Below are 25,916 nucleotides of genomic sequence, written 5' to 3'. Positions count from 1 at the left end.
ATTCTTTGGGTTCAGTACCTTATTCACAAGCCATCTTTGTTACACAGTTACTTCACTACAGTAAGCACAATCCAGTCATATCTGAACAGCTACAGTCTGGGTTTACATCAGAAATCATTTATTGCCCCATCTCTTTAGCCTAGGCAGAGGTCCAAAGCCATTTACCTTGTGGCCCTTCAGAAAAAACTAAACAGTTCAAAAAATGTACAGCTAATCACACCTAAAGGGAAACCAGGAGCTTCATCCCCAGCAATGTGCCACCAGCACCCCGAATCCCTGCACAGCAGACTGGTGCTGCTGGGACTGGAAGCACCGAGCGTTTCCCCTTGCAGAGATCAATTGTTGCTTATTAACGTGCATCTCATTTTCCTACTGCCAAGAAGACAGGGGGAAAAAAAAAAAAAATACAACGCTTTGCACTTGGGTTCACGTGGCCCTGGATTATTCTGGCATGTAGCCGGCTCCAAGAGGATGCACCATTTCCTTCCTCCCAATTAAAGTACCCCTGCCACAGTACAGAGGGGTCATGAACAGATACTGTGGATCAGCTTTTCCATTGGGGACTGGCAAACTGCCACTGCCTGGGCCTCCCTGTGAGGAAAAGGCCTTTTTGGAAAGTAGCCATAAGTACTGGCTGGAGTTTAAGGAGAAACTGTATATTTGGGAGGAAGGATGGTATTGTGGTTAAGGTAACATGAGGACTCCAGTGGTCTGGCTTGATTATTCAGTCTTCCACTGACTTTCTGGGAGGTGAATCCCTTTGCTTTTCAGTAATGTAGGTCCTCATTTGCTCAATTAAACATGCAAGAAGATAAATACATATGCTTCACACATCACCATTTCGTAAGTAGTTGTTATGTGAGTGAGTTGGTGCGTATATACAAAATGACAAATACAACTTTGTAGCTGGGAAAAGAAGGTAAAGAAAAGCTGAGCAGTTTGCTCAGTGGTAAGCCCTCCTCTACAAACGCTCTATTTAGCTACCATGGAAGAATCTGACATCTAACACCTGTATCTAATCCCAATTTCTTGCTATACATGTTGCTATGCAGGAAAAAAAATGAACAAAAAAGTGCAACATACCTCCTAACTTCTAAGTTCATGCAGACTGGCAAATTAACTCAAGATATTACTGCTGGTGCTTGGAGTGAAGACCTGTAATACTCCATAAATTTTAAAAGGAAATCTATTTTATATGGTTTAGTAGTAAAACAAGCATAGTTTTTAAACTTTTTTTTTTTTTTCTCAGACAGTAACTTTGTGAGGCTGAAATAATAACGAAAAAATACTGTGCTCTTTTTTCTAAACTTAGCCTATGCAGTCATTAAATAAACTACTAATTTAAACAAATGCTTTATGACTGTCTCAAAAGCCAAGTTTTCAAAGAATATAAGTAAGGCTGAGTACTCTGAGTAGATAATGCAAATTCAGAAGAGCCATATACATGAAAAAAACCCATTCAGGTGTGCAAACGAGATAACTGCACTTAGAGACAGATACCAGTACAGTCAGTCTGACACAGTATTTCAGTATTTTTCCAATACAGCGTGTCTTGCTGCTGTCACTCATGCACATGATTTGGAATTCACCACGTGACAAGTCATACCCTGCAGTGCTCACTCTAAGCACACTGTCCAGCCATCAATGATGTGTTCCTCTAACCACCACTCACACAACTTTTCTCCCAGGAGATGTTCATTATTTTCAATGGATCTGCTTGCTAAGGAGGTACAGAATAAAGTTGGCAGCATTAAAGAGCATCTGAAGCAAAGGTGTGTCACTGAACTCCTCCATGCTGAAAAAATGGCATCCATTGCCATTCACTGATGCTTGCTGAATGTCTATGAAGGCCAAACAGTGGATGTGAGCACAGTGAGGTGGTGAATGGTGTGTTTCAGCAGTGGTGACAGTGGATCACCTCCACTGGTGCAGGTTTTTACAAGGGCAGCATGCAGGCTCTGATATGTCTGATAAAACAAATTTTATTGTTACTGTGCTCTTTGTATCTGTTGTAGTTCCCATGGAAACAAATAAAGGCATTACTTTCAGAGAGACTTACATATTTTGCTAAAGAAGCTCTGTTCTGTGGAAACAAAGAGAATTCCTGTGACTGGACTTTAAAAGCTCCTTCAGCACTGAGTTCTGGCAACTTCAGCTTAATGAAAGCATGAACTTCTTGCAGGATAGCAACTGTGTACAGTAACTTGCATGACAGATGTTGCAAGCATACTTGTAAGTTTAATCAAAAAGCAAACTAACCAACATTAAAATCCATAAACACTTCCACATGGTTTAAAGATTTTTTTTTCCTATTGCAAAATTTTACTGAGTAGTTTATTTTTAAAAAGTCACAGAATGAACACAGCCATCATCCAAAGTTCATCTGTGATTATCAGTCTCAAGAACTGGAAAGAATACAGTACTTGCTGCAGATATGTCTGGACAAGTTATTATATACTGATTTCTTTATCTCAGCAGGGAACAGGACAGTAATTAAACATATCATTCCTGAAAGTGCGATTAATTTAAGATATCCATCAATCCGTATTTTCCATTTCCTCTCCAAAGAAAAAAAGAAAAACTACTGAAATACTTCTGGGTTTCTTTGATATCCAAGCACTAAATATTAAAGACTATTTCTGGAATCAATAAAATGTAGCTTTACAATCATATTTTGATAGCCTTGACTTGCCAAAAGTATATGAATTAAAGCTGTACGATGTCCATAATTATCTGTATAAATTATTTCCATGGATTTAGCTGAACTAGGAGGAAATGGCTAAGGCTGGTGTAAGTCATAACACAGCATTTCCCACTCTGACACCAAGCTTGAAGAGAGAATTCAGACTATGCAGGTCACATTTTCTCTGCTCTTGTTGTTTGGATCTGAGGGATGCTAACAGCTTCCAATAAACACACATGTTGTATTCCAGCAGAAGGAACCTTGGAACTTTAGGTACTTATTTGCAACTTTTCAGTCTACACACATATTCTTTTGCTGGTCTGGGCTCCTGAAAATGATGGCTATATTTCTTCTTTTTGGAAAGACAATTCAAACCACAACCCAACCTCTCTCTTGCTAGTGAGTTCAATTTATTTTTGTGGTGAGAGCTACTTAGCTGCAATGGCTGGGATGTTCTCAGAGTGACCTGGCAAGCATTGCTCCCATTTGGAGGACATTGAGACCAGAGAGAATGCTCAGCCATGGTATTATTACTGCTGTACATTTACATAGCTCATTTTATCCACAAAGATAACAAAGGCATTTCACAAGTACTGGACACATTACCACTGAAATATTGCCAGCCCTACTCCTGTGGGAGGTGAACAAATACTACGTGGTAGCCAGCAAACCCACTGGGGAAGGCAGTGTTTTAGCTACAACAGTAGCATTAACCGTTTACTTGGCTAAGAAGAAGTAAAATGCAAAGATGTCTATATCCAATCATGCTGTAATATTTAGTCAAATTTCAAAAAGCATAACAAATCATCCAAATAACCTACTTCAAAAACAAAACAAAAGAAGCGTTTGAGTCACTGCCACCAAAATAGAATCCTTTTTGCTCTTGGGGGTCTACAAATATTTAGTAATACTCACTTTGGTCTTGAAAAAGGAAACTATATAAAACACAGCTCTGACTGTTCTTTGAGAACATCTGCCTGGGAAAATGTTATTTGTAGAGATAACCAAACATTTCCACTGCCCAGTTCCCTCATGGTTTTCAAGTTGTTACAAACACTGAAGATTCATCCATGTTTGGGATGTAACATGGGTTTGGTTTTCAGTGACAGAACCTAATCATCACGTGATTGAATTAGTAATGGCAGTAACAGGATAATACCAAAAAAAGCCAAATTCTAGATGGACTGAGCCAACAATATGTGTAAAAAATGCATGTTGTACCCTTGAGAAGATTACTTATAGCAGGTAACAGTTTCCACGAAGTAAACATGTAAACAGGTAAGTTGTGGAGCACAACAACCAAATTACAAGCTTACCACAAAAACTCCACAGAATTGGAGCAGCAATTCGAGAAGTACAGAAAAACAAATGTCAGAGAACATGAATGAAATACAGTTTTGCATTTTCAGTTGACAGTTGAGTTTGGTCTATGGTACGTAGCTCCTGCAGGTAGGATTTACACTTTCGTAAGTGAGATAATGTGAAAAATGAGAAAGAAACAGTACTGAAACATGGAAGAAAGCATGAGAAAAGGAAATAAAAAAGAGAAACATACATATCCCTTCTTTAATGAGTTCTAAGGCAGCTCATAGAAACATCTACATCTTGACAGGAACAACTTCTGTGCATTTTGAAATGCACCCTTCCCATAACTAGACCCTAGTAAGTGCAATAGCAATCTGAGCCAACTACCTTCTTTATCTGAATGATTATGATTCTTAAAATTAAAGTACCACCACAGTACATACTGGTTTATTCTTGGAATTCCATGTACAGAAAGGAAGAGGAATGCAAGTTACGAATAGAAGCAACTTGCATCAAAGATACGGAATGCCAGTAAGTTTCACCAGGCTTCTCCTGTCCCCAGATCCACAACCTACATTTGATGCTAGACAGACATGATAATGGTTGGGTTACACCACCCAGCCAGGAGGCTTTTTTTAGTGAAAAGAGTTTGTCCTGGAAAGATTACATGGAAGGACATATTTATATGTATATACATGGACATATGTATTTCCCCTCACAGAAAGCTAGACTTCTCCACTATACTAAAATCCAAGGAGGTTTTGTGCCATAACGGCATGTGTTAATGGTCTGAAGAAGAAAAAAAAAGGGAAAAAAAGTTTTATTTCATTATAGAGCCACAGATCTAAAACCTGATCTCCAGGATAGGGGTTGGCACAAGGACAGGACAGGAAATGGCAATTAGCCTCTGCCACCTGAGCTGTAGATAAAAGGGAAAGAAAAGGTCTTCAGGATTGTAATATGAGATACATAGAATGGCAAAGAGTAAGAGCAGGTTTAGGCTTTCTTTTTTTCCCCTCTGCTGGAAAACAGCAAACTGTATGTTTTGGCCCACTGTATAGAGACAAAATGTTTGAGGCCCTAAGAAAGGGAAAGCGTCTCCTTCCAAAAAGGGGAAAGGGAAAAATGCTCAAACAATATGTGAGGTAATGACAAACACTGCATGCAGCGGAATGCAAGTGTTCCTTCAAAGACACTTGTGCAGTTCCAGAAAAAAAAAGTTTAAATAGCTTATCAAAGCAGATAATCAAATCCAAACACACCTTTAAAAAAACTTCTTAGGTTTGTCCGGCCTTTTTTTCTTAAAAATAAAAACAAAAAACAAAGGAACTTCACAGTTCATTCCAAACAAAAACGAAAACCACCACCTTTGTATTTCAAAGCTTCTCCCCTTAAAGCTGTGCCAGGAGACGGTGCCATCCACACATACAGCCTCTGCTTAAGTGAGGATTTCATAAGATCAGTATAGATCAGGATTCAAGTTCCTCAAAGGAACAAGCCTGTCTGAAGCCTGGACAAACTGTAAGCACACTCAGTGAAAAACTGTCGGCACAATATTTCTCCTACAAGTTACAGAAAGTCTTCAAACTCTAATTTAAAGGCAAAGAGCAAATAGACATAGGTCTAGCACACAGGTAGGCGTCCTGAAGAGTAGTAATCCCTTTGATAAACAAAAAACAACATATGTATATGAGCACGATTCTGATGGTCTTTCTCCTGTTTGCAATCCTGCCAAAAATCCAAGGTTTAGAGCAGAAGAATGTCTTACAATGTAAGGGACAGCTAGATTAGCTCTCTACCCCAGCAGCCCAAAAGCAGTAGAACAGTTCTAGAACCTCCTCTTCTACAAATCAGGTACAACAGGTGCAGGCTCAGTTCAGAAATAAACTTAATTTCTATATGAATCAGTTTAGATAGAAGTCCATCTCCTGTACTAAATGCAGAGGAAAAAAAGATAGCATTACTGCATGAATACAAAATCTCTGTTTTGCAAATCAGTTACACCACTGGCTCCACATATGACTGCTGCCCAGACATCCATTCTGGTGCTCTGTAATACTTCACCCCCTTGACATCCTCTCAGCACAGATCATTTCTTTCCTTTCTGTGCACTTTGTCTAAAGCAATATGGATTGAATGACTCACTCCATTATTCAAGCCGCTTCCAAGGTAGCACTCCTATTTTTGTATTTGTGTAATATTTATTGTGTCATAATATATTATGCTTTGGTTTTTCATTTGCCAGTTCTCCTCTGATTTACAGGTGCATAAATCTATCAGCTCTGAAGAGGTTCTTGTTCCCATGTATGGCTGCAGCCCTAACTGTTGAGGGAGCAGTGCGTGAGATAGCAGTCCCCAAAATAATCTAGCCATGATCATTTTTCCCTTCTGAAACTGCCAGTGCTTATGAAACCCTGGGTTCATTCATCACACGGGTAGTTGTCCTGAAGTAAAGCAGCCTCCTCCCATGCTCTAGTCTCCACAAGCATCCAGAAGCCACCAAAGAGGTGCAAGCCAACCTCTTTGGGTGGGTAAAAAGCAAAATGTATTATTGTTGGCATCGGCATAAGAGCCCTTCCAGCTCCTCTCATGTGTGGGAGACCAAGGGCAAGACATGAGCAGGGAGCGTGAGATGTGCTGAGGACAAAGCAGCAGGAGCAGGAACTCATGCCTGTACAAAAGCATCCAGAGCAGATGAACAGGATATGAATAGCAAAAAGGGTTGGGAGTAAGATCAGGTTATTCAACAAAATATGCAAAAAATGAGGTAACTCTTGCCAATCTGCATTATGCATGGCATGGAAGACAGAGAAAGCTGCTCAGTCCATCTGAATCTGTATGCATTTAAACCAGAGGAAATACGGTGTCTACATGAAGTATTAAAATAGACAAGCAGAGAAGCAATGTCAGTCAAACACCAATCAAGTTCATGCTATGCATATGGATAAATAAGCTTTCAGTGAAGTAAAATAAGCAAGCATTTAACATTACTTCCATTGACATGGGCCTCTAGACTGTGCAATTTCTGATCTGCAAATAATGAAATGATTACCATCTCATCTTACTGTACTCACAGTTAACTTCATTCTGATTCAAATCAGGATTTAGGGCTGAAATTTCCCTCAGAGCTCATTCCTGCTAATGCCATTAATTCAAGCCATTAATTCAAGCATATAATGTGAAATGCTTAACATATATTGTAATATTTTTCTGCAACGGAAAGTAGCTCCTCAATCTGTCTGCAAAATGTTGTTGTGTTCAAGAACTTGCCTGTTTTGTTGTGACAACTGACCAAACACACAACAAGAACATCCCTTCCCTGCCAGGCCACGACAAAGGCACTGCTCCAGCACACAGCTCCACGATAAAGGGGTTGCTGTGGCTCTGTTTGGTGTGAAAAGTCACATTCCAAGACTTAATTCTAGCTATCTTCTCTTCTTAATAATAAAAAAAATTATGCTGTAGTCCTAAAACTTGTGCCATTTCTAGCTCTTGCTAGCAATTCTGCAATGTCCAAATCTCCAACTAAATCACAGCTATTCTTTCACTCCACAGTTAAAACAAAAACAAACAAACAAAACTTCACTTCTAATACATATATATATAGTCATGGACTTTTTCACATGCAAAATTTAGGCACAACTCTAGGATATGCTTGGTCCATTTTGCCCAACAAATGTTTACAGTCAAGCAATTAAGATTCCTTTGTAGGACAGCAACTTTCCCATGTCAGTTTTATCTCAGACAACTTTAAAACTGTCAGTAACTTTAGTAAATATAGAGATTAGTGAGTGTAAAGTATTACTTATATATATTTTAGGATCCAAAGATCCAAAATAAGATCTAAATGAAAATACTGGCTGGTACCAGAAACTCCAAACTTTCAATCACTTTCCATTAAGACAAAACTACAAGTTATTGGTTTCTTAAGCAATCATAACATTCAGCGGATAAAACACTGGTATGTAGCAGATGAAGCCTTGCTATGACTTCCATCTCTGTTATAGGACTCTTGGTATATCATCTCACCTTGCTTTGCTCCACCATTGCTTTCTGCATGCAGAAAGGGCTGTATATAAGCCTGTAATTAATTATAATTATTCGTTGCTGCTATTCAGAACTTCCCTCACAGCTTTCATGTAGTAAAATGGCCCTTTCTTCATGTGTTCATGAGTGATCCCAGTAACACAAGTAACAAGAAGACTCAAGATTATGCCAGAAAACAAAGCAGTCTATACATTCTAGTATAGACCAGGAAGCGAACTTGTGTCAGATTCTTGTGAAGCCTCAAGGTGTGAGCTGCTTCTCCTCTCACCTTGCACATTTTGCAACAGCTCGCTAAGTGCCTTTCTATCTTCAGGAAACCAGCAATGCAAAATGAGTCATAGAGGTATCATCAGCAGTAAGTTCTTTTTCAAAAATGTCACAAGGATGCAAACCCTGAACCTCATCCAATTCCACATTTTCCCATTCTCATTACTATTCTGACATCTTAAATCAATTTTTTTTATTATCTTCACTTTTTGCCACAGAAAGCAAAAGCATTTCCCATGTATCAGAAAAACAGAAGTTTTAAGGTATTCAACAATATGGTCAAACATTGTTTTCCAAATGAAAAGCACAATCTATTTTGACCTGGCCAGTATCAGCATACAAATCTTCAAAGTTTACTATAAAAATGCTTAAAATCTATAATCCACATAAAATCTATATAATGCTATGAAGTACAAACTAAATCACAACTACACAAGCACTTGTATAATCTACTGCCAGAATCTCACTGCCAGTTTTCAGCCCAGGTCTGTAAAACCCTTTTACAGCCTTGCATAAGAGACATGTCCTTGTGCAGTCCAATGTGGCTGTGGCCTTCAGTCCCCACACAGCCACTGAGCAGAGCCTGCAGTACGTGTGCTGCTCAGCAGTGTGAGGCAGGCTGCTGGCCCTTTGCCACGGGAAGCAAACTCAGGTTGGACTAGATCCCATGTGTGCATTCAAGATTTACTTCTCTCAAGGACCGTTCCTGACCTTGACCGTGGCCTTTGAAATTTATGGATTGGTAAAAGGGAACAGAGGAATGAAAACACTTGAAGTTCCTAACCCTTCTTACTTATCCACGCCAGATGGGTGCTGCTGACTGTCAGCAGCAGCCCGGTGTTACCACGTAACAGTGTCTGGGTACAAGAACTATATCTTATCAAAGATGGTGTGAAGGTTGGCTTTTAACAAGTCCTGGTGCCTTTTGTTCAGATAACACATTTTACTCATCTGGAATTCCGAGGGATCTACAATTTTTAAACCTGGATATTGCTCTTTCCCAGGCCTTTATTTCTTGAAAACAGTAAGCTACCAAGTGGTTTTTGTTATGCGTGCACCCCATCTTTTAGCTGGTCCAGAAAAATTGACCTGATTTTTCAAATTATTAAATCAGCAATTCTCGGGCATCAGAAAAACGTGCCTAGTATCTAAGTGAGAGAGAGTAGGGTTTGTGAGGGATCCTCCTTCACCCTGAAACAGTAGTGAAGGTTTTATTTTTTAATAGCCAAGCCCAGAGAATCCATTTTTCCACTTCTTCTCTACATCAGAAGTCTTTCCCTGTCCCTCACAAAAAACCTGGGTACGAAAGTATTCTTGTTGGCTGAACAACTTCTGTAATGGAGTGGACAATTATTTAATTCCTTGAGCAAATGGACATTAAATGCACAGAAAAATGAAAGCTTTTTTTCCTGGGACTATCCGCAGTGTTTATGTGTTTCTGTTATCTTACCTTCCATAAGAGCACAGCCAGCAACAGGAAGATGAGAATTCCCACCAGCAAACTGATGGCAATGATCCATCCAACAACATAGCCACGAGGTTCCAGATTGTGTAAAGCTTCAAAGACCACCTACAAAGCAATTAGAAAAAGTTCTTTTTATGACTGGAAGCTGTATTGCTTTCTCTTGTACTCACGTTATGAAATACACTGCATGGTGGCCTGACTGATCACATTTCATCCATTCATCCATCAAACAAATACAGAATGTGCTCTTAATTTCATGCTTTCCTTTTTTTTGTGTGTGTGTGTGTGTGAGAGATTGAAAGCTTCGAACGGAATCTGAGTAGTTATGTGACATCAGCTCCCACTAAGGATAAAGTATATCTGCTCCCACTCAAAAATAACCCTTAATTTGCCAGCTCCTCCATCGCACTCCAGACAGCAAGCTTCTTCTGGTGCTAAGCCACCAAAGGTGAAAATCAGCAGTCCTTGGAATGGCAGAGACTAGGCTGACATCCTGTGTGAATTGTCTTACTTGTTATGTTCCCAGCTCCACAGGACACTGCAATACTTCAGTGATACGCTGAGTTTGTTAACTTTTTTTCACAAAAAAATGGGACTACTCGCATATATTCCTAGTGAATATGGACAGTTTCTGCTGTGCTTCACAAAACACACTGCGGGAATGAGGGAAGGGCATCTGCAATCATAGTCTTTTCTGGGAACACCTGCTGTTCTCTCCTTTTGTACAGCACAGAAATAGATCCTATAAAGTGCTTTCCATAACTGCCTGCTTTAAGAAGAAAATGGGAATGAATTATATCAAATGTAAACACAATAGGAATTTTCAATCTCTTCTTTCAATCAAAACCAGTTTCTCAGTGGAAAACTCCAAAGCAGTTCTCTTCAGTGATGGCTACTTCTTTGTTAAGTTTTGCAATTTAATATCCAGCAAATATGGAGAGGCAGCCTTTTTTAAAGGTAGTATGTTTGCTTAATCTGGCTTTGGTTTAGTTTGGTTTGGCTTGAAAAGTAAATAAGTGAATTTTCCTCCCTTCTTCACAAACCACTTTCATTATCTTTGCGTAAAAACGCCAAACTCTTTCACAGGTAGTAACTGTTAAATCAATCTTTCATAGTTAAAAATTGATAATCAAACAAAAAAAACAAAACAAAACAAAACAAAACAAAACAAAAAAACCCTGCAGTTAAAAATGTGTGAAAATCAAGAAATTAGATATGCCTACGCAACCCCAGCTCAGTCATCATAAAACACCCATGAAAGACCTACAAAATGCAACCACTCACTGGTGATGCTGTTCAAAAAACACTGCATATGAGACAGCAAAGAGAATATTCAAGCCATATGCATGCTCCACCCAGGCATTAGGAAAAGGCTGCAACACAGCCCTGAGTTCTCCATCCTTGAAGGTTTCCAAGGCTCGGGCAAAACCATGGAAGTCTTGAAGTGGTGTGAGAAACAGCCCTGATTTGAGAGGGGAGTGGGACAGGATGATCCTTCTAATAGACATTTCTTTGTTTTCATAAGGATGGCCAGCTTCAGTGAAGCTGAAAACTGAAAAACAAAAACTGAAGGCACAGACAAGAGAAAACCACAAGTGGATAGGTCTATATTTTGTCACGGTGCTCCCCTAAATAAATAAATACTCCTTCATCTCATTTTCACAGACTAATGTTGATTAACACCACAACATTTCTGGAGGTGGAATTTGAACACAGCTGATTCACATGCACTGTTTTTTTTGTACCAAAGAGATACTATCAGGCATTTGATGATAACAAGACATGAAAACGTAACAAATAGTCAGGAATACAAAGATAGTATTTTTCAAATATGTTCCCATAACTAGTGTCAAAACAGCTCAAAATGGACTGGTTCTCTGAGAAAAAGAATCATTTCAGCACTTCATACATCAGCACAAAGCCTCTGTCAGGCCTTTTAAGATATCTCAGAAAGTTTCCTGGGAAGCAGAGTTTCCCTCAGAGCCAAGTTTCATGCAAGGGAAATACCAGACAGAGAGATCAAAGACAAGTCTTGTGCTTTCCTCGGATTTCTGATCCAGGTTGGAAAGATGATCTGCAGTGGCAGACCATTTCTCATAGAAGCTATGGGTAGCATCCATCTTTCAGAGACAAGTCAGATGACTAATTTTTAGATGATAAAGCACTAATGTTATTTTCCTTAGGATTCTAAAAGGAAGAGAAAAACCTCTTAACAAAGTAAGTATTGCCATCTTTAATGAAAGGAGAAAGCAATTACTGGATGCAAGATGAGGTGGTGCCTTCTCTTCACTACGTGGAGAACAGTGTTAATATGAAACAACCTCCAGCACAGCAGAGCTGTACTCCATGCTGCCAAAACACAGAGTAAGGAATAGCTGCAGAGGTCAAATCATACATCCCTACAGTTTGAAGATAGAATAGCTTGGCTGAATTCACAGTTCACACTCACAGCTCAAGCAATCATAACTAAGAGAGTATAGAGTAACAACTTCTTATCAATTTAATTCCTTCTATTAGTCTGGAATCAATTGGCAAGCAAAGAAAAAAATACTCTGTTCACAGCTTTGTGGTTTGGAAAGGAGCAGGGATGTTGCATACGTTATGTCCTAATCCAACTCAGGCCTCCAAAAACCGCTTGCATTAATATGCAGACATAGCCATGACTTTTGGTTAAGAAACAAACAAAACAAAACTACTGGGTATAAAAAAAAAAAGAGAGAGAGAAAAACCACAAACTTCAAGCCCCAGACAAACTAGACTGGGCAAACAGTGTACACCACACACTGGAAATGGCAGTAGGGAGTCAGGATAGCAAGCAGTGGAAGGGAGGGAAGCAAGAAGTTGGGAAGCTGAAGGCAGAAGGTGGTATCTCTAAACAGAAATTTAACAGCCACTGTCTGCCATTGCACCCATGGACCACCACACAACTCAGGAAAATAAATCCTGAGTGAACCTGGGCCTCCTCAGCAGCACAGCCTCTGTGGGGCAGCCAGCAAGGTGCAGAGCACAAGGCAGCCCTTGTCCTAGTGCACCTCCCACAGCCACAGCTGATAGAGAAGGCAGGAGTGATGAAAGTGACCTATGCAGAAGAATCACTTTAGAATCACAAGCTATCCTGAGGTGGAAGGAACCCACAAGAATCATCAAATCCAACTTCTCGTTCCACACAGGACCACACAAAATTCAAACCCTATGTCTGAGAACAGTGTCCAAAGGCTGCTTGAACTCCTTGCAGCTGGAGGCTGTGACCTATGCGTACCACCCTCTGGTGAAGTACCCTACCCTGACACTCAGCCTGCCTCTCCCCTGACACAGCTCCATGCTGTTCCCTCGGCCCTATTGCTGTCACAGAGCTCAGCGCTGCCCCTCGCTCCCTGTGAGGAGCTGCAGCCGCCATCAAGCCTCCCCTCAGCTCCTCTGCTCTGGGAAGAACAAAGAAAGAGATCTCAATTGCTCTTCATACACCTTGCCTTCACACCCTTTTTGTCCCCAGATCTGTACACATGTCCTGGGTTGCACCGCCCCAAGTGCAGAATTTGGCAGTTGTTCTTGTAGAATTTCATGCACTCGGTGGCTGCCCAGCCCTCGCATTTGTCAAGATCTCTCTGCAAGGCCTCTCTGCCCTTGAGAGAGTCAGCAGCTCCTCCAGCTTAGTGTTGTCCTCAAACTTAGCATACATTCATGTCCTGCATCCAGACACCATCTCCAGACCAAGCCTTTCCTTGACAGATTAAGCATCTGATTCTATAGAGAGGGCTGTGGTTTAAAAGGTTTAAAGAACATCACTGATTTCGTTAGCTTGCTTTCTATATTTCAAACATATCCAGTAAAAGCATAGGAAAAAAAGTGGAGCTGCACATCTCCTGTCTATGCCACCAGCAAAACACACTTAGTGCCTTTTTCTAGCTGGACCTACAAAGCAACCTCTGGGAGACAGCTGACATTGCAGAGCACCACCTGGATACACAGCTACTGCCTTGCAGAAGCCGTGCTGTTGAAATCATGGACTATTTGCAATAAATGGTGACAAACTGGGGAGTGATTGCTATTTTCTTTTGTTAACATTGCTTGGGAAACCAGAAGGGGACCACACAGGGAAGGGAAAGCAAGATTTAACTGAGGACTGATCCCCTTCAAATATAGCTTTATTTGCTTCTTGACTCAAGTGCAAACACTTGTGGCTCTGTGCAGGACCAGCAACAAGTGCTGATCAGTGACATCTGCTCTGACTGCTCCAGCCAGCCAGGCCTTGGGAGCCACACAGAGATGTCACTGTGATGACATGTGGGTCTCATGGTGACATTTGAGAGTTTTTCTGGATTTCACTTGCCAGGTGGCAGGGCAAAGATTGGCTCGTTGCAGAAATGCCTCTGTGTCAAACTGAGACAAGAAAAATTAAAATTGAGACACCTGAATCAGTTTCTAAGCCAGAGAAGCCGGCTGAGTGCTCATGCTCCCATTCTCCTGATCCTCCAGGTTAGCATCAAGGAAAAGCTTGGGATACTGCTGCAGCATGGATAAAGGAAGAAAAGGACACACAAACTTTTTCTGATGAAAAGGAAATCAAATGTTTACCTCACACTCCTTCTGAGGAGAGCAAAGCCAGCATCTCCTCAGAACTTAGCTTTCCACAGAAACTCTGTGGTTGAAAGTGATGAATGTAAGATGATTTGGTGGGGTCTTGGTGGAGGCTGCATTGTAATCAATGGAGAAAAGTTCAAGCTTGAAGTACTAGAAAGGAAAGAACTTTCAAGAGTTTTTCGGACCAAAAATACGAAAAGCTTCATTCATCAACTTAATCTGTATGGATTCACCAAAATACAACATGACTGAGAAAGTTCTCCTGAATTTCTGACAGAGGAAATTTTGCTGCTCATAGGAAGGTACATAAAAATTTGCTCCACACAGAAACCAACTCTCACAATATTCTGCTGGGAGGAATGAAAGTTCCAAGAAAATAAGCCTTGGTAACAGAGGAGATGAAGAACAGTAAATGTTCTGATCTTTCTATGTCTGTTTCTGGGTACTTCAGAGGTAGCATTGCTGAGCAGTAGAAATACAGATAAAATAGATTTGGGTTATATCTGAGTCTGAATCCATGGAATGGAAAGATACATAAATCAGGATATGATGAGTCTATTTATTTCAATATATTTGCAACATATCTTGTTGCCTAAGCTATAGGATTAAACTGACTGAATGACCTTTTAAATACCCATGTTCACCTTCAGCAGTTAAGTCTCACTTCCTGTATCTTGCTGTCTTTTGGTCCCAAATAAATAGCAACTAATTATTCTCCTACGAATTTTTCACTTACTCTTCTACTATCACCCATGTTTTCCAGAGAGATGATCCACAACTGCCTGAACACTGCCAGCAAAGAGATGCCCTAAGGTTAATAAATTGAGAGCTCACAGAAAGTTCTGGAAAGGTGCTGAAATGATAAACGTTCTCCATTCTCACGTCCTTTTATTTATTTGTCTTTCTAATCTATTTATTTCTTTAATGATTCTGGAAATAAAATGTTTTAATAGTAAACCTTTTCAGTTATCATGTCCTCTTTGTCACTCTTTCATTCATTTATGTATTTAATGGTGAAATCACACATTGAATCTGTATTTTGTCTCTCAAAAGGAAGTAGAAGCAATGGTTCTAAAATCACTTTAATGGTTTTCTGTAAGAATCAAACTCCACACAACCTCCAAATTATTGCTTCATTCTGCTTTTCTCAAAACAACTCCCCACAGAAAATCTGTAACTATTTTTTTATAGCATGCACGTCACGAATTAAAAGTCTAGTAAGATTTAAAAAGCACACTGGAGCACACTTCCTTTATCCCTTAAGTTCTCTTAACAAAATGCAGTAACAAGATCTTACTGCTGGAATAAGATAATTTGCATATTTTTCCCCCAAAAAACAAAACCCAAAGCTATAACTACACTTCAATAACTTCACTTTTTTTTCTACTAGAGACAGAAGCTGAAGTTGCAGGTCATTCCCAATTAAAAAAAATAAAAACAGAGTGCCACTGCTGCTACCCCATTGATTTGGTAAAACAATAGTGAATTGTTAATTAGGACATGACAGCAGTTTCAGCAATGGGGACATATGGAAAATGATAAAAAGAAAAGACTGGGGGTGAACTCTTGAAAATTACAAAGGGAAAAAACACCCCAAAATTTAAACTAGGAAGCATACAGTTACATGCAATTAAAGAAATCTTTGCACAAGTAGATTAATAGGCCTGGCAGCAGCTGAGAGAGCGTGATGGGGGAGCAGACGTCTGGTCTGAGGAGAACACGTGCAATGGTCATTAAACATGGAGAGGATTATAGACTTGTTTTCAGACTGACCAGATGCCAGGAAAAGGCCATGAAAAACACAGCTGACTGGACGATGTATGAGGAGCTTTAGTTTCATATTTATCTTTTGCACTTCCTGCTGTACTTACGGGAAGTCTGGGAGGTAGTTTAGTTTGCCATACAGCATAAGTAGCTCAACTGTCAAGCACATTTTATGGAATGCAATTGGCTTGCTCTACATTCACAGTGAGAAGCACCCTACCACTAACCTCTGCCATGTTGGATGAGTATGAACAAGGGTAACTTCTACCTGTGTCAACCACTTATTATATTCTGAATGTTATATTCTGATCTTAATGAACAAATTTAAAAGGATTAGATTTTTTTTTTTTTTTTGGTGCCCTATTAACTATGTAGGTAAGAATTTAAAACAATTGAGCAGGAATTCCACAAATACCTCAACTTCATACATTGCTAAAGTCCTTAGAAGAATATGGACGTGCTGATGCACTGGAACTCAGAAAGACAAAAAATAGAGCTCAGCAATATTTGGTTAGAAATTAGTAATGCATTTCTCTTTGCTTATCCAAACTAAATTAATTTTATTTTTTTTATTTATTAATTTTAATTGTATCATGAGGCCCAGAATCTTAAAAGCCACACTAAGCAAACAGAAGGTGAAATCTCTGATCTGCTATTTGACCACTGCAGTCTCGTGGAACTTATTTTTTTGTTTTGCCTCACATGCATGAAAGAAGGAAGCTAAACCTTCATGGTAATCCACATGCTCAAGAAAGGAAAGTGTGCTTCCTGAAAACTTCACATATCATCTTCAGCCATTATACACTCATGTTGATATGACTGTAATCAAAGATAGAGATCGAAATTGTTCACCTACATGTGAAGTCCATGCAGAATCATAGGATGTCTTGGGTTGGAAAGAGATCATCAAGTTCCAACCCTCCTGCTGCAGGCAGGACCACCAACCTCCATATCTAATTGTCTCCCTATCACATCGGCTATTGTAACTAGAGAAAGAAAATCTATCAACCCAAATCATATCAAAATGTATCCAAGTCAACAGAAATCATTTCTGAAAATGAAATTTCAAGGACTGCCTGGTCTTACAAAAATGTAGGTCACTCTGAAAGTACTACCTTCCATTTACTTTCATGGAAACTACAACAGATGCAAAGAGCACAACAACACAATTTGATAGAGCAAATTCTCAGCTACAAAACACCCTTTTTAAATATAGTCATCACCACTATCTATGTGTTTTTGCCAGCAGTGAATAAGAGCGCCCATAAAAATCTGACCGGCAGAGTTGACCCACTGTCACTGTTGTCACATCTGAAACATAACACAGCTGAAACATCTTAAACTTGCTCTGCAAACATTAGTCACTCTTTTCCCTTTGCCTTCTTTACAGACATTTTGTACTCTGATATTACACGCTCAATTGTAAAAGTGCTCAGTGAAGTTAAGGGTAGTTGGTCTTAAAGAATAGTTTATAAGGGTTTAATAAGTCTGTAATTAGCTGTAGTCTGCAAAGACCTTTTCAGATCTACCATCATAAAATGTCTAAGAAAACGTGTTTCACTGTTAGTGAACACTTTAGTAAATAGACTCAAAGGTAGTCCATAACCAACTCTTCAGGAGCTACTTTGCAAACGGATATGGTACAGCAGTCTGTGGTCAATGTAAAGAAAACATATTGGGATTTTAAAATGGAAGGGAGGAGTACGAACAGAGATACTTTATCTCTTCTGTCTCTACTTCCAGCAGAATAGTTGTGGCTTGTAATAACTGTTGTTCCCTTCTGCATTCCGCAAGAAAAGAGAGCAGGAAAAAATGAATACCTTGAGCCAAACCACATGTCTAATTTTTTTTTCCCTTAACGTGACCCTATGCAAAACATACGGCAACAGAGAAGCCAACAGACATATGGAAATAGTGTAAAGGAGAAAGCAAATAGCACTCACAATAGAAAATATTTGAAGTTATAAATTGATGTTACATAGCTACAACATGTAATTCATGCTCCTTTGCAGCTTGGGCTTCCCAGGAATGAGGAGCAAGCTCTTGTTTGAAGATTAACATAGCTTCCCAGCACACACGCTGTACTTCACAATCACTGCAACTCAAGGCTTAATGAAAGGTTTTCCAGGAACGGGAAAAGGACAGTGTTGCTTTGTAGTGTTGTTGGGGTTTGTTGTTGTTGTTGTTTTTCGTTTTTTTTTTCCTTCAATTATATAAAAGCATAATACAGTGGAGCTTGCATTCCTGGATATAAACATTTCTAACATTAATTTGAACGTTAAATAGTAATCTTATATTTGACACTGTGCCTATCATTTTGACATTCTGAAATCATTTACAGGTCTAGATACCTGGCAGAGAGATCCTGGCTTTTCCTATTTCAGCTGGGGCATGAGTATCATAGTCAGGTGTTGCTTCAGTTACCAATGATTTTTTGTAATAAATTTTCAAGATTAACTTGAAAATTCTGCTAGCTGCAAAATTAGAGATATCTAGCAATGTATTAACAGTCAGGGCTGAGGTCATTTGTAAGGCACATTCCCAGGGAAGACTGGCTGTATTTTTCAGTTCAGCTGCCAAGTCTATTTTTTCTAATGTTCTTTAGGATGGTCCAGAAAAATGACATAGAAAATAAAACAAAAAGGGAAAAATGGGTCCTGTCATGTAAATGACTTTCTTTTCTTGACAGCTCTAATAAAATTAAATGATGATGGAGAAAGTGGACACTATAGCAGATCTCTGCTCTCTAACTGAAGATGATGCAGGTTCAAGTGTTTCTTTGCTTTTGGTGTTTTAAATCCAGTATCTCCTAGAAGAGTGCTTTAATGTATGATGTCTGCCTCTTCCAAAAGTGCTTTGAACTGAACACTCTTACACTAAAACCTCAACAGCACTGAAATGACGGCAATAAGAGAATGGATGCATGGATTGGTGATATTATGGTCACTGAGAGTAAGAGGATAACTGAGAAAAAGGATCTAGATCATATTCCAAGGATACACAGCAAGAGGAGAAATAAAGATTGATCCTCATGTGAGACAGAAATAGGAAATGACACTTTAAAATTTCACTAGGCAAAGTGAAAGCTGAATTTGGGTATGGCATCCTGTCTAATCTTCTTGCATAAGCATTAGACAACTTGGTAGTTGGAAACCAAACTCAGCACCTTCCTTTTTCAGGAAGTTTTGGCCCTGTAGGTTTTAGTCCTACAGAACTTGACCTACAGCTGAATCTTTACTGAGAATTCACCTTGAACCTTAATATTTCCCCTTCAATTTTCCATCCAGCTTCATTAAGATCAACAGAAAATGCAGTTTCAGGTTGCACATGAATTCCACATCTGAAAAGACTTTGCTGGAGCTTCAAGACTCTTTTAGTTTTTCAAGGAAAATGAATGAGGGCAGATATCAACCTCGGAGTAGGAAGCTAAACCTAATTTTGGCATGAATTCCTCAAAGCCTATTACGACTTCGGCTAATACAACACAGATTCTCCTGCACCACAAAAGACCATTCACAATAGCATAGTTATCACAGTGAGCAAAACCACAGAAGCAAGGTTAACTGCACTGCTAGTCTAGCCAGACAGTCTGGGCACTCTCAACATCTAGCCAAGCCTAAGTCCAGCCACAAATTCCAATGTGCATTGCTCTCTTAATGGACTCTAGCCCATGGGGAACAGGAAGCATTTCTCTTAGTGCTCATTTACTTACTGTCTTTTCTTCTGGACTCCCATTGGGCACCTCTACAACCCGGAGGTCAGGGTCCACCTGCACCCTCGCCCTTGTGACAAACTGGATAACTGATGAAATGTCCTGAAAAGTAAAAACATAACGAACTGGATTTGTGGGTGGGAAAATAAACAAAACATCAAAAGTCCTCAGAACAAAACATCAAATATTTGAAACGTTCGGCAGTGTGATAAATGCATCTAGATAATGCTTAGTGTAGTTAGATTGAGGCTGGTTAAAAGCCTGTTTTGCAAAAATATGCTTTACACTAATAAAATTGATAAAAGCAAGCACATTCCCTCACACTAAAATAAAATCAAGTATGTTGGACTTCAAACAGCATTCATCCATATTTGAACTTTGAACACAATTTCTATTTAGCTGTTTGTTTTCTGTTGTTGGTTTGTGTTTTTTTTTGTTTACCACATTTAGCACAAAAGCCAAAGACTGAGAACCTTACCAATCACTGCAGACAATCTCAATATTAACCATTATAGGAGAAATCTTTTTATTTTTCAAACGAACAGAAAAAACACAGGAAAGCTGGGGCAGGCTCAAGTATAAACCAGAAAGAAGACTGCATAATTAACTGAATCCGTGCACTTCAAATATCTTTAATATTCACTGTACATCCTCTCTTACTAATGTATTATTTCTCCTATATTTTACTAATTGCATTATAACAGGCACACTCTAATAAGCAATCTTAATTCATATCTTAGTTATTTTTATGCCATTTGAGCTGGGGAAGGTAAGCATAGGTAGCAAATGTCAAGTATTAGTGATACTGACCCAGAGACTTGGGTAAGCTCTGCATGTCTTTTAAAGGTGGGATGAATCCTGGCTATTCCCAGGACAGAATTCCTCAGAAGCACATTTCAAGGCACTCAGTTATGTGCTAACACATTTTAGCTTTTCTATCTGCAAGTAACAAACACCTGAAACTTCTGGACTTTCTTAGAACCTCTGTTTTCAAATACGGACATACATTAGCAGATAGAGTTGATTTCAGCTGGCAAGGCTCAGAGCTATATATTACTTTAGGAACTCATCTCTAATAAGGGCTCTCTCCAATATTTTTGATCTAGCACTTCTCAAATGCAGGTTTATCTTAATAGGTTCATGTTATCAATTTTTGCCTCTGATTATCTTACACATTTACAACCTCACAGCATCTTGCCATAACTACACAGTCATTTTTTTTTTAAGTATAGGAAACTAGGAAAAATTTTAGAAATGTTATAGATTTGCTTTTTCATTCAGTGACTTCAGAGAAGAAGCAAGAATCAGCTTGCAACCATTTGTTTCTTGTCACAAATGTCAGGCTCAGCATTAATGTGGTTGCAATGCATCTTCTTTGAATAATAATCATTTGAAGTAAAAAATTACAAAAAACTGCCACGTCTCTGTTTACATGGAAGGAATGATAGTTTGTCACAGTTTGCATGCACTTAGTCTATTTCTCAGTTTTCTGAATGAGAACTTTCAGAAATCAATTCCACTTTCAGAAGTCTCTTGCCTTACCGACACGCATGCAATTAGGGGGCTTCATTTGTTGTTTCTCAATGTATAAATTTCTAAACTTCATTTATTTCTGTCAAATTGGGTAATGGATAAGAACTAGGATTAACACCTCCATGCATGCTGTTGATAAATAGATCTGTTTTCTTTGACACCGTGATTTTCTTTTTATAACACAGTAGTCAACAGAGGGAATAATGCAAGTTTTGTGTCTATTAATGCATGTAAGCATTGGTGTTTAAGGCAGATAACAAAGGCAGCACTTACCTTCTTTAGTATTTCAGTGTTCAGCAGTGTGTAAATACTTATTTCACTGGATTCTGCTTTTGCTAGTGAACTTAAGTTGCAGCGTATAATTAAGCAGGACCTGCCTGGTCTTTCACAGTCCTACAGAAAATATGGAAAAAGCTGTTAAGCAAGGGAGAAGATAATTCACTGAAAACTGTGCAACTGTAAACACTCCAGCTGACTAAGAGGCACGGTTAAGTTGCTAAAAGCCAGTTTTGCTGTGCTGAAATAGCAGCAGTTTTCAAGACCTGAAGACAACAAGGTAGTAAGACCTGCATTAAAGCAAGATAAGTGAAATTCAGCATCCAAAATTCAGGGTTACCAAGTGCATGCTGCCACTTCAGGTAGCTCCCTTAATTGTAGCCATTTTAAAATCAGAAAACTGAAATTCTTGAGTATCTCCACAGATTTACTAGATATCCCTGTATCACTATTAGTCTACATACATCAAACAGCTGCTTGATGGTCAGCTCTCTGCTTGAGTTCCTCAGGCTGACAAAGCTTTTAGTAATAAGCACCGTATGTTTGTTTATTTCACGTGGACTTTCTTACCAATACTTTTCTGCCAGACTTTGTGAAAAAAGCAAATATGGTGTGGAAAATATTTTCATTCTCTTGGGGAACAACACACGGGTTGCGATTTCGGTGAAAAGAGCAGCTGCCTCTGTCCTGACCAACCTGCAAGCACAAATGTACTCAGTTATTATTCTGAATTAAAATAAATGTCACAAGAAGGTGGAGTTAACCTGCCCAAAGAAGGTGCCTCCATCCAAACTGGATGTCTGGACTCCTATTAAGAGGCAAAAGAGAGAAAAAAGCCACATACCATTTTAAGTGTTACTCTGTGAATTACATTTCTTGTATTATTGGTGCCTGGCCACCTTGACTGTTTCACAGTTTTTATCTGAACAAATAAGCTAAAGGAAATTATTGTGTAAACGCACAATCCTGGCCACCAAATCTGCACCCCTACCTTCAGCATAAATAGTACAAAAATAATGGAAATATATTTATATATTGCATCTTTAACTTATTCACTTATCCAGAAAAAGAGATGAAGCAAGTGCACTACAATAATGTACAAAAATGACCTCCAGTCAAAATAAGATTGCATGAGAAAAACATTCTTACTTTCTGCTAATTATGAACATTCACTGGAGGAAATCTTTTGGAATTTAATGCAACCTGTGTCAATAAAATATCAGCAAATTCCCCCTGCCTCCATCTTTAAAAGCTGTGTGAGATTTTTCTAAAAGACACCAAGTGATATTCCTGCATATCCCGTTGCTAACTTCCCCACATCCTCCACTCTGAGGGTGAAAACTTTTATCTTACTTAAATCATAAACGTGTTAGAAATCAAAAATAGCTTTTTAAATTATTTTTTTTAAGTTGCTGCACGCTCTGAGTCACATTCTGCACGGGCACTTTGTAGTCAAGTTAGCCAAAGTGTTGCCAAAAGATAAACAAAGCCTTATCTACATTTTAAACACTGTCTACCAGACAAGTGATGGCCAAGTCCCTTGGTAGGATAGAGCTTTTCTGCTCCTCTGGCCCACAAATACTTTATAATCTGTTCTTTGAACTATGTATTCACATCCTGGCTTTAAATAATCTATTCTTACGTTCCCATTAGATACATACACAAGGAACTATCCAGTGTTTATAGTTTCTTGGGATCAACTGAAAATTAAGACTACAATGTTCTCCACTTGTCCAAGTCATCTGGAATAAGATTTCTTTATTTATTGCACATAAGAGATGCACAAAGCACACTGACTTTTATTTTCTTTGAACTTTCACATGGGAATTGGATTCAGATCAACCAGAAAGTTTATGTTAAATCAAGAACAGCAGAGGCCAGACTCTCAGTACCTGCTCCTTCTTCCTGAAAGCTGGAATTACCAGAGATTTGGACAGATTCATGTAAGAGATATAGAGAGAACAGTATGAGCTTCTACACTATCCCAGTCTCTAAACAGTCCTGCTTTACATCCTGTATAAACAAAATGTAAGAACAAACTAAAGCAGAAATAGCTCAGAAGACAGAAAGGCATGATCTGGCATGAAGCAACATATATCTGGTCCTTTCTTTTGTAAATGATTATATTTTCTAAAACTGAAGCTTGGACAACCTCATTCTTTCTACAACACTTTACTTGACACAGAGGAAGCGTCCTCCAGAGGACTAAATCTGAAAAATGGAAGTACCCTTCCCTGTCTGCCAACTATGCAGTAATCCTGCACAAGGCAGCTATTAAATTCAGCATCTCGGACCGTATTAGGAGGGACACATGCAGGACCAAACATCTCCTGTCACTTGTGCTGCTCTGGGACAGAGCAGTGGCTCACTAACAGCCTGTTTTAGTAGCCAAAGATAGGCATCTCCTCCAGAGAATGAGGTAGACACCAGCAGCTTGCCAGAATTTGGGTGAATTCATTGGGCAGCAATTCTGTATTCAGGTGCAATCTGTGTATGTGCAATCTATCAGCTGAGAAGTTCTCTGTTTCTATAAGCATTCTTAGAAATACCAGAGCCACTGAATAAGGAAAAAAGGAACAAAACTCTTTGAAATGAGTGGATCATGTGACTTAGGGTGAAATCTAGCTTTCTCAAAGGACAGGCTACATTTGTTTCTTTTTCTTAGGATGGCTGTCAGTCACTTACATTTCACATCAGCTCTTATTTTCCTCAATGTTTATCTGAATAAAGGGAAGGTTCTGTCAAGCAGTCAGACAAAGGTAAGCATGGTAAGTTTTCATTAAACTCTATCACCAATGGAAAGATCCAGCTCCAGGAAACCAGACTATTAGACAGAACCTTTGCACAAAGCTCCTGCTCCCATTATGCTGAGACTGAACTCTAAAATACAAATTGGAATGCCCATGTTTGAGCTTCTCCTTGTCCGAACAAGATACTACCCTAGACACCTGTTTTAATTCTTGTGACCAGTTTCATAATGTAATACACATGGAAAAAAAAAAAAAAAATCAGAAATTTTCTACTAAAGGCTTTGCATGAACAAATGCTTATCATTTACAGAAGCAAGAACTGTGCAAGTGTTAGAATACATATCCCAGCCTCTGACAAAGTCTTGGAGTTACTAGATATGTGATGTACTAGGGCTTTTTGGAAATTTTCATGTAGTCTCAGCAGTCTAAAAGCAGAAGAGGACTACCACCAAAATGATCCTGGGATATAATGTTTCATAGAAGCAGCAAAAGCAGCAAAAAGTGAGATGCGTGTTCCGTTTGCATTCAGTGCAAGGACTATACAGTGGTCACAGAGAAAACATTCAACTCCTAACACAAACAAACAGCAATAAACAAGGACAGAATGGAGACTGTCCTAAATCCTGCACTGAGATGGCCGCTTGGGAAATAAAATCCTTGCCCTGAGTGGGGTACCCAGCAGGAATCCCTGCTGCTTCCCAAGGAGGGACTTCCAAGGAGCTGTGTCAGAACAGTCTTTGCTGCAGGCTGTTACATTCTGTTTTCCAGAAAGCATTCATCTGTTTTAAATCCTCTATAAAACCATTTGAAGCCTGGTATACTGGCAGTACAGTCACATCTCCAGCATCAAGAGCAAAAGTAAAATTTTCCCCTACAAGATTTTTCTGACAGTTCTTTTTTTTGTTGGTTTTTTTTTTTCTTTTAACCAGGTTCTTCTTATGTCAGGCCATTCTCATTCTTAATTTGTCATATGCTGCAAAACACCCTAGCATCAATGCTTGTTATGTATTACTTTTTTCTAGTTTTATGTCAAGCCAAGAGGCACTTTTGTCAAACTGCTCAGCTTCAAGGTAAAGGGAAACCTGACAGAACAGCAGAGGGATAAAATGCACAGACTTCACTCAGATCTCACTTGCATTCCTGAACAGCTGTGGATGCCAGAAACCCATCTGTAATTTTCAAGAGGGAGAGGTTATTCTGAATCCTTCAGCACCTTTCAACACCCAATCAGGTCCAATTTCAGCAGTGGTGATTTTTAAGAAGAGTTTTATCTATATATCCAAAATTTAAGGAACTGAAAAAGACTATTTGCTGACAAACATATATATATGTATTCCACTGTTCTATTCAATGTAACATGCATAAACATGAAGAGATAAAAGCCTGAACTCTATAAATGGTGTCTTGCATAACAGGTCTCTAAAATTCACCATATGTCTGCAGTGGCTGGTATTATTCCTAATCCATGATCATATAGAAAAGCAAATTATACCTTACGTCGCCTTGCCTACTCATCAATGGCCACACATTCAG

At 39.1% G+C, this 25,916-nt stretch overlaps 1 protein-coding gene across 3 annotated transcripts in view; it reads right to left on the bottom strand.

The window, feature by feature from the left end:
• ITGA9 (integrin subunit alpha 9) overlaps positions 1–25,916 on the bottom strand; it is a 213,282-nt gene that overhangs the window by 10,653 nt on the left and 176,713 nt on the right. For all 3 annotated transcript variants that reach the window (XM_031608364.2, XM_090142245.1, XM_090142246.1), the window contains 4 exons: positions 22,204–22,329; positions 21,631–21,750; positions 19,825–19,926; positions 9,753–9,872 (listed from right to left, as the gene is read on the bottom strand). In XM_031608364.2, the coding sequence (XP_031464224.2) occupies positions 9,753–9,872; positions 19,825–19,926; positions 21,631–21,750; positions 22,204–22,329 (468 nt within the window). The remainder of the gene's footprint in view (positions 1–9,752; positions 9,873–19,824; positions 19,927–21,630; positions 21,751–22,203; positions 22,330–25,916) is intronic.

Source organism: Phasianus colchicus, chromosome 6 (genome assembly GCF_987193195.1).
Source record: "Phasianus colchicus chromosome 6, bPhaCol1.hap1.1, whole genome shotgun sequence".
In the NCBI taxonomy this organism is placed as follows: Eukaryota; Metazoa; Chordata; class Aves; order Galliformes; family Phasianidae; genus Phasianus; species Phasianus colchicus.
Note: the sequence above shows the minus strand (reverse complement) of the source record. Positions and strands in the feature narration are given on the sequence as shown.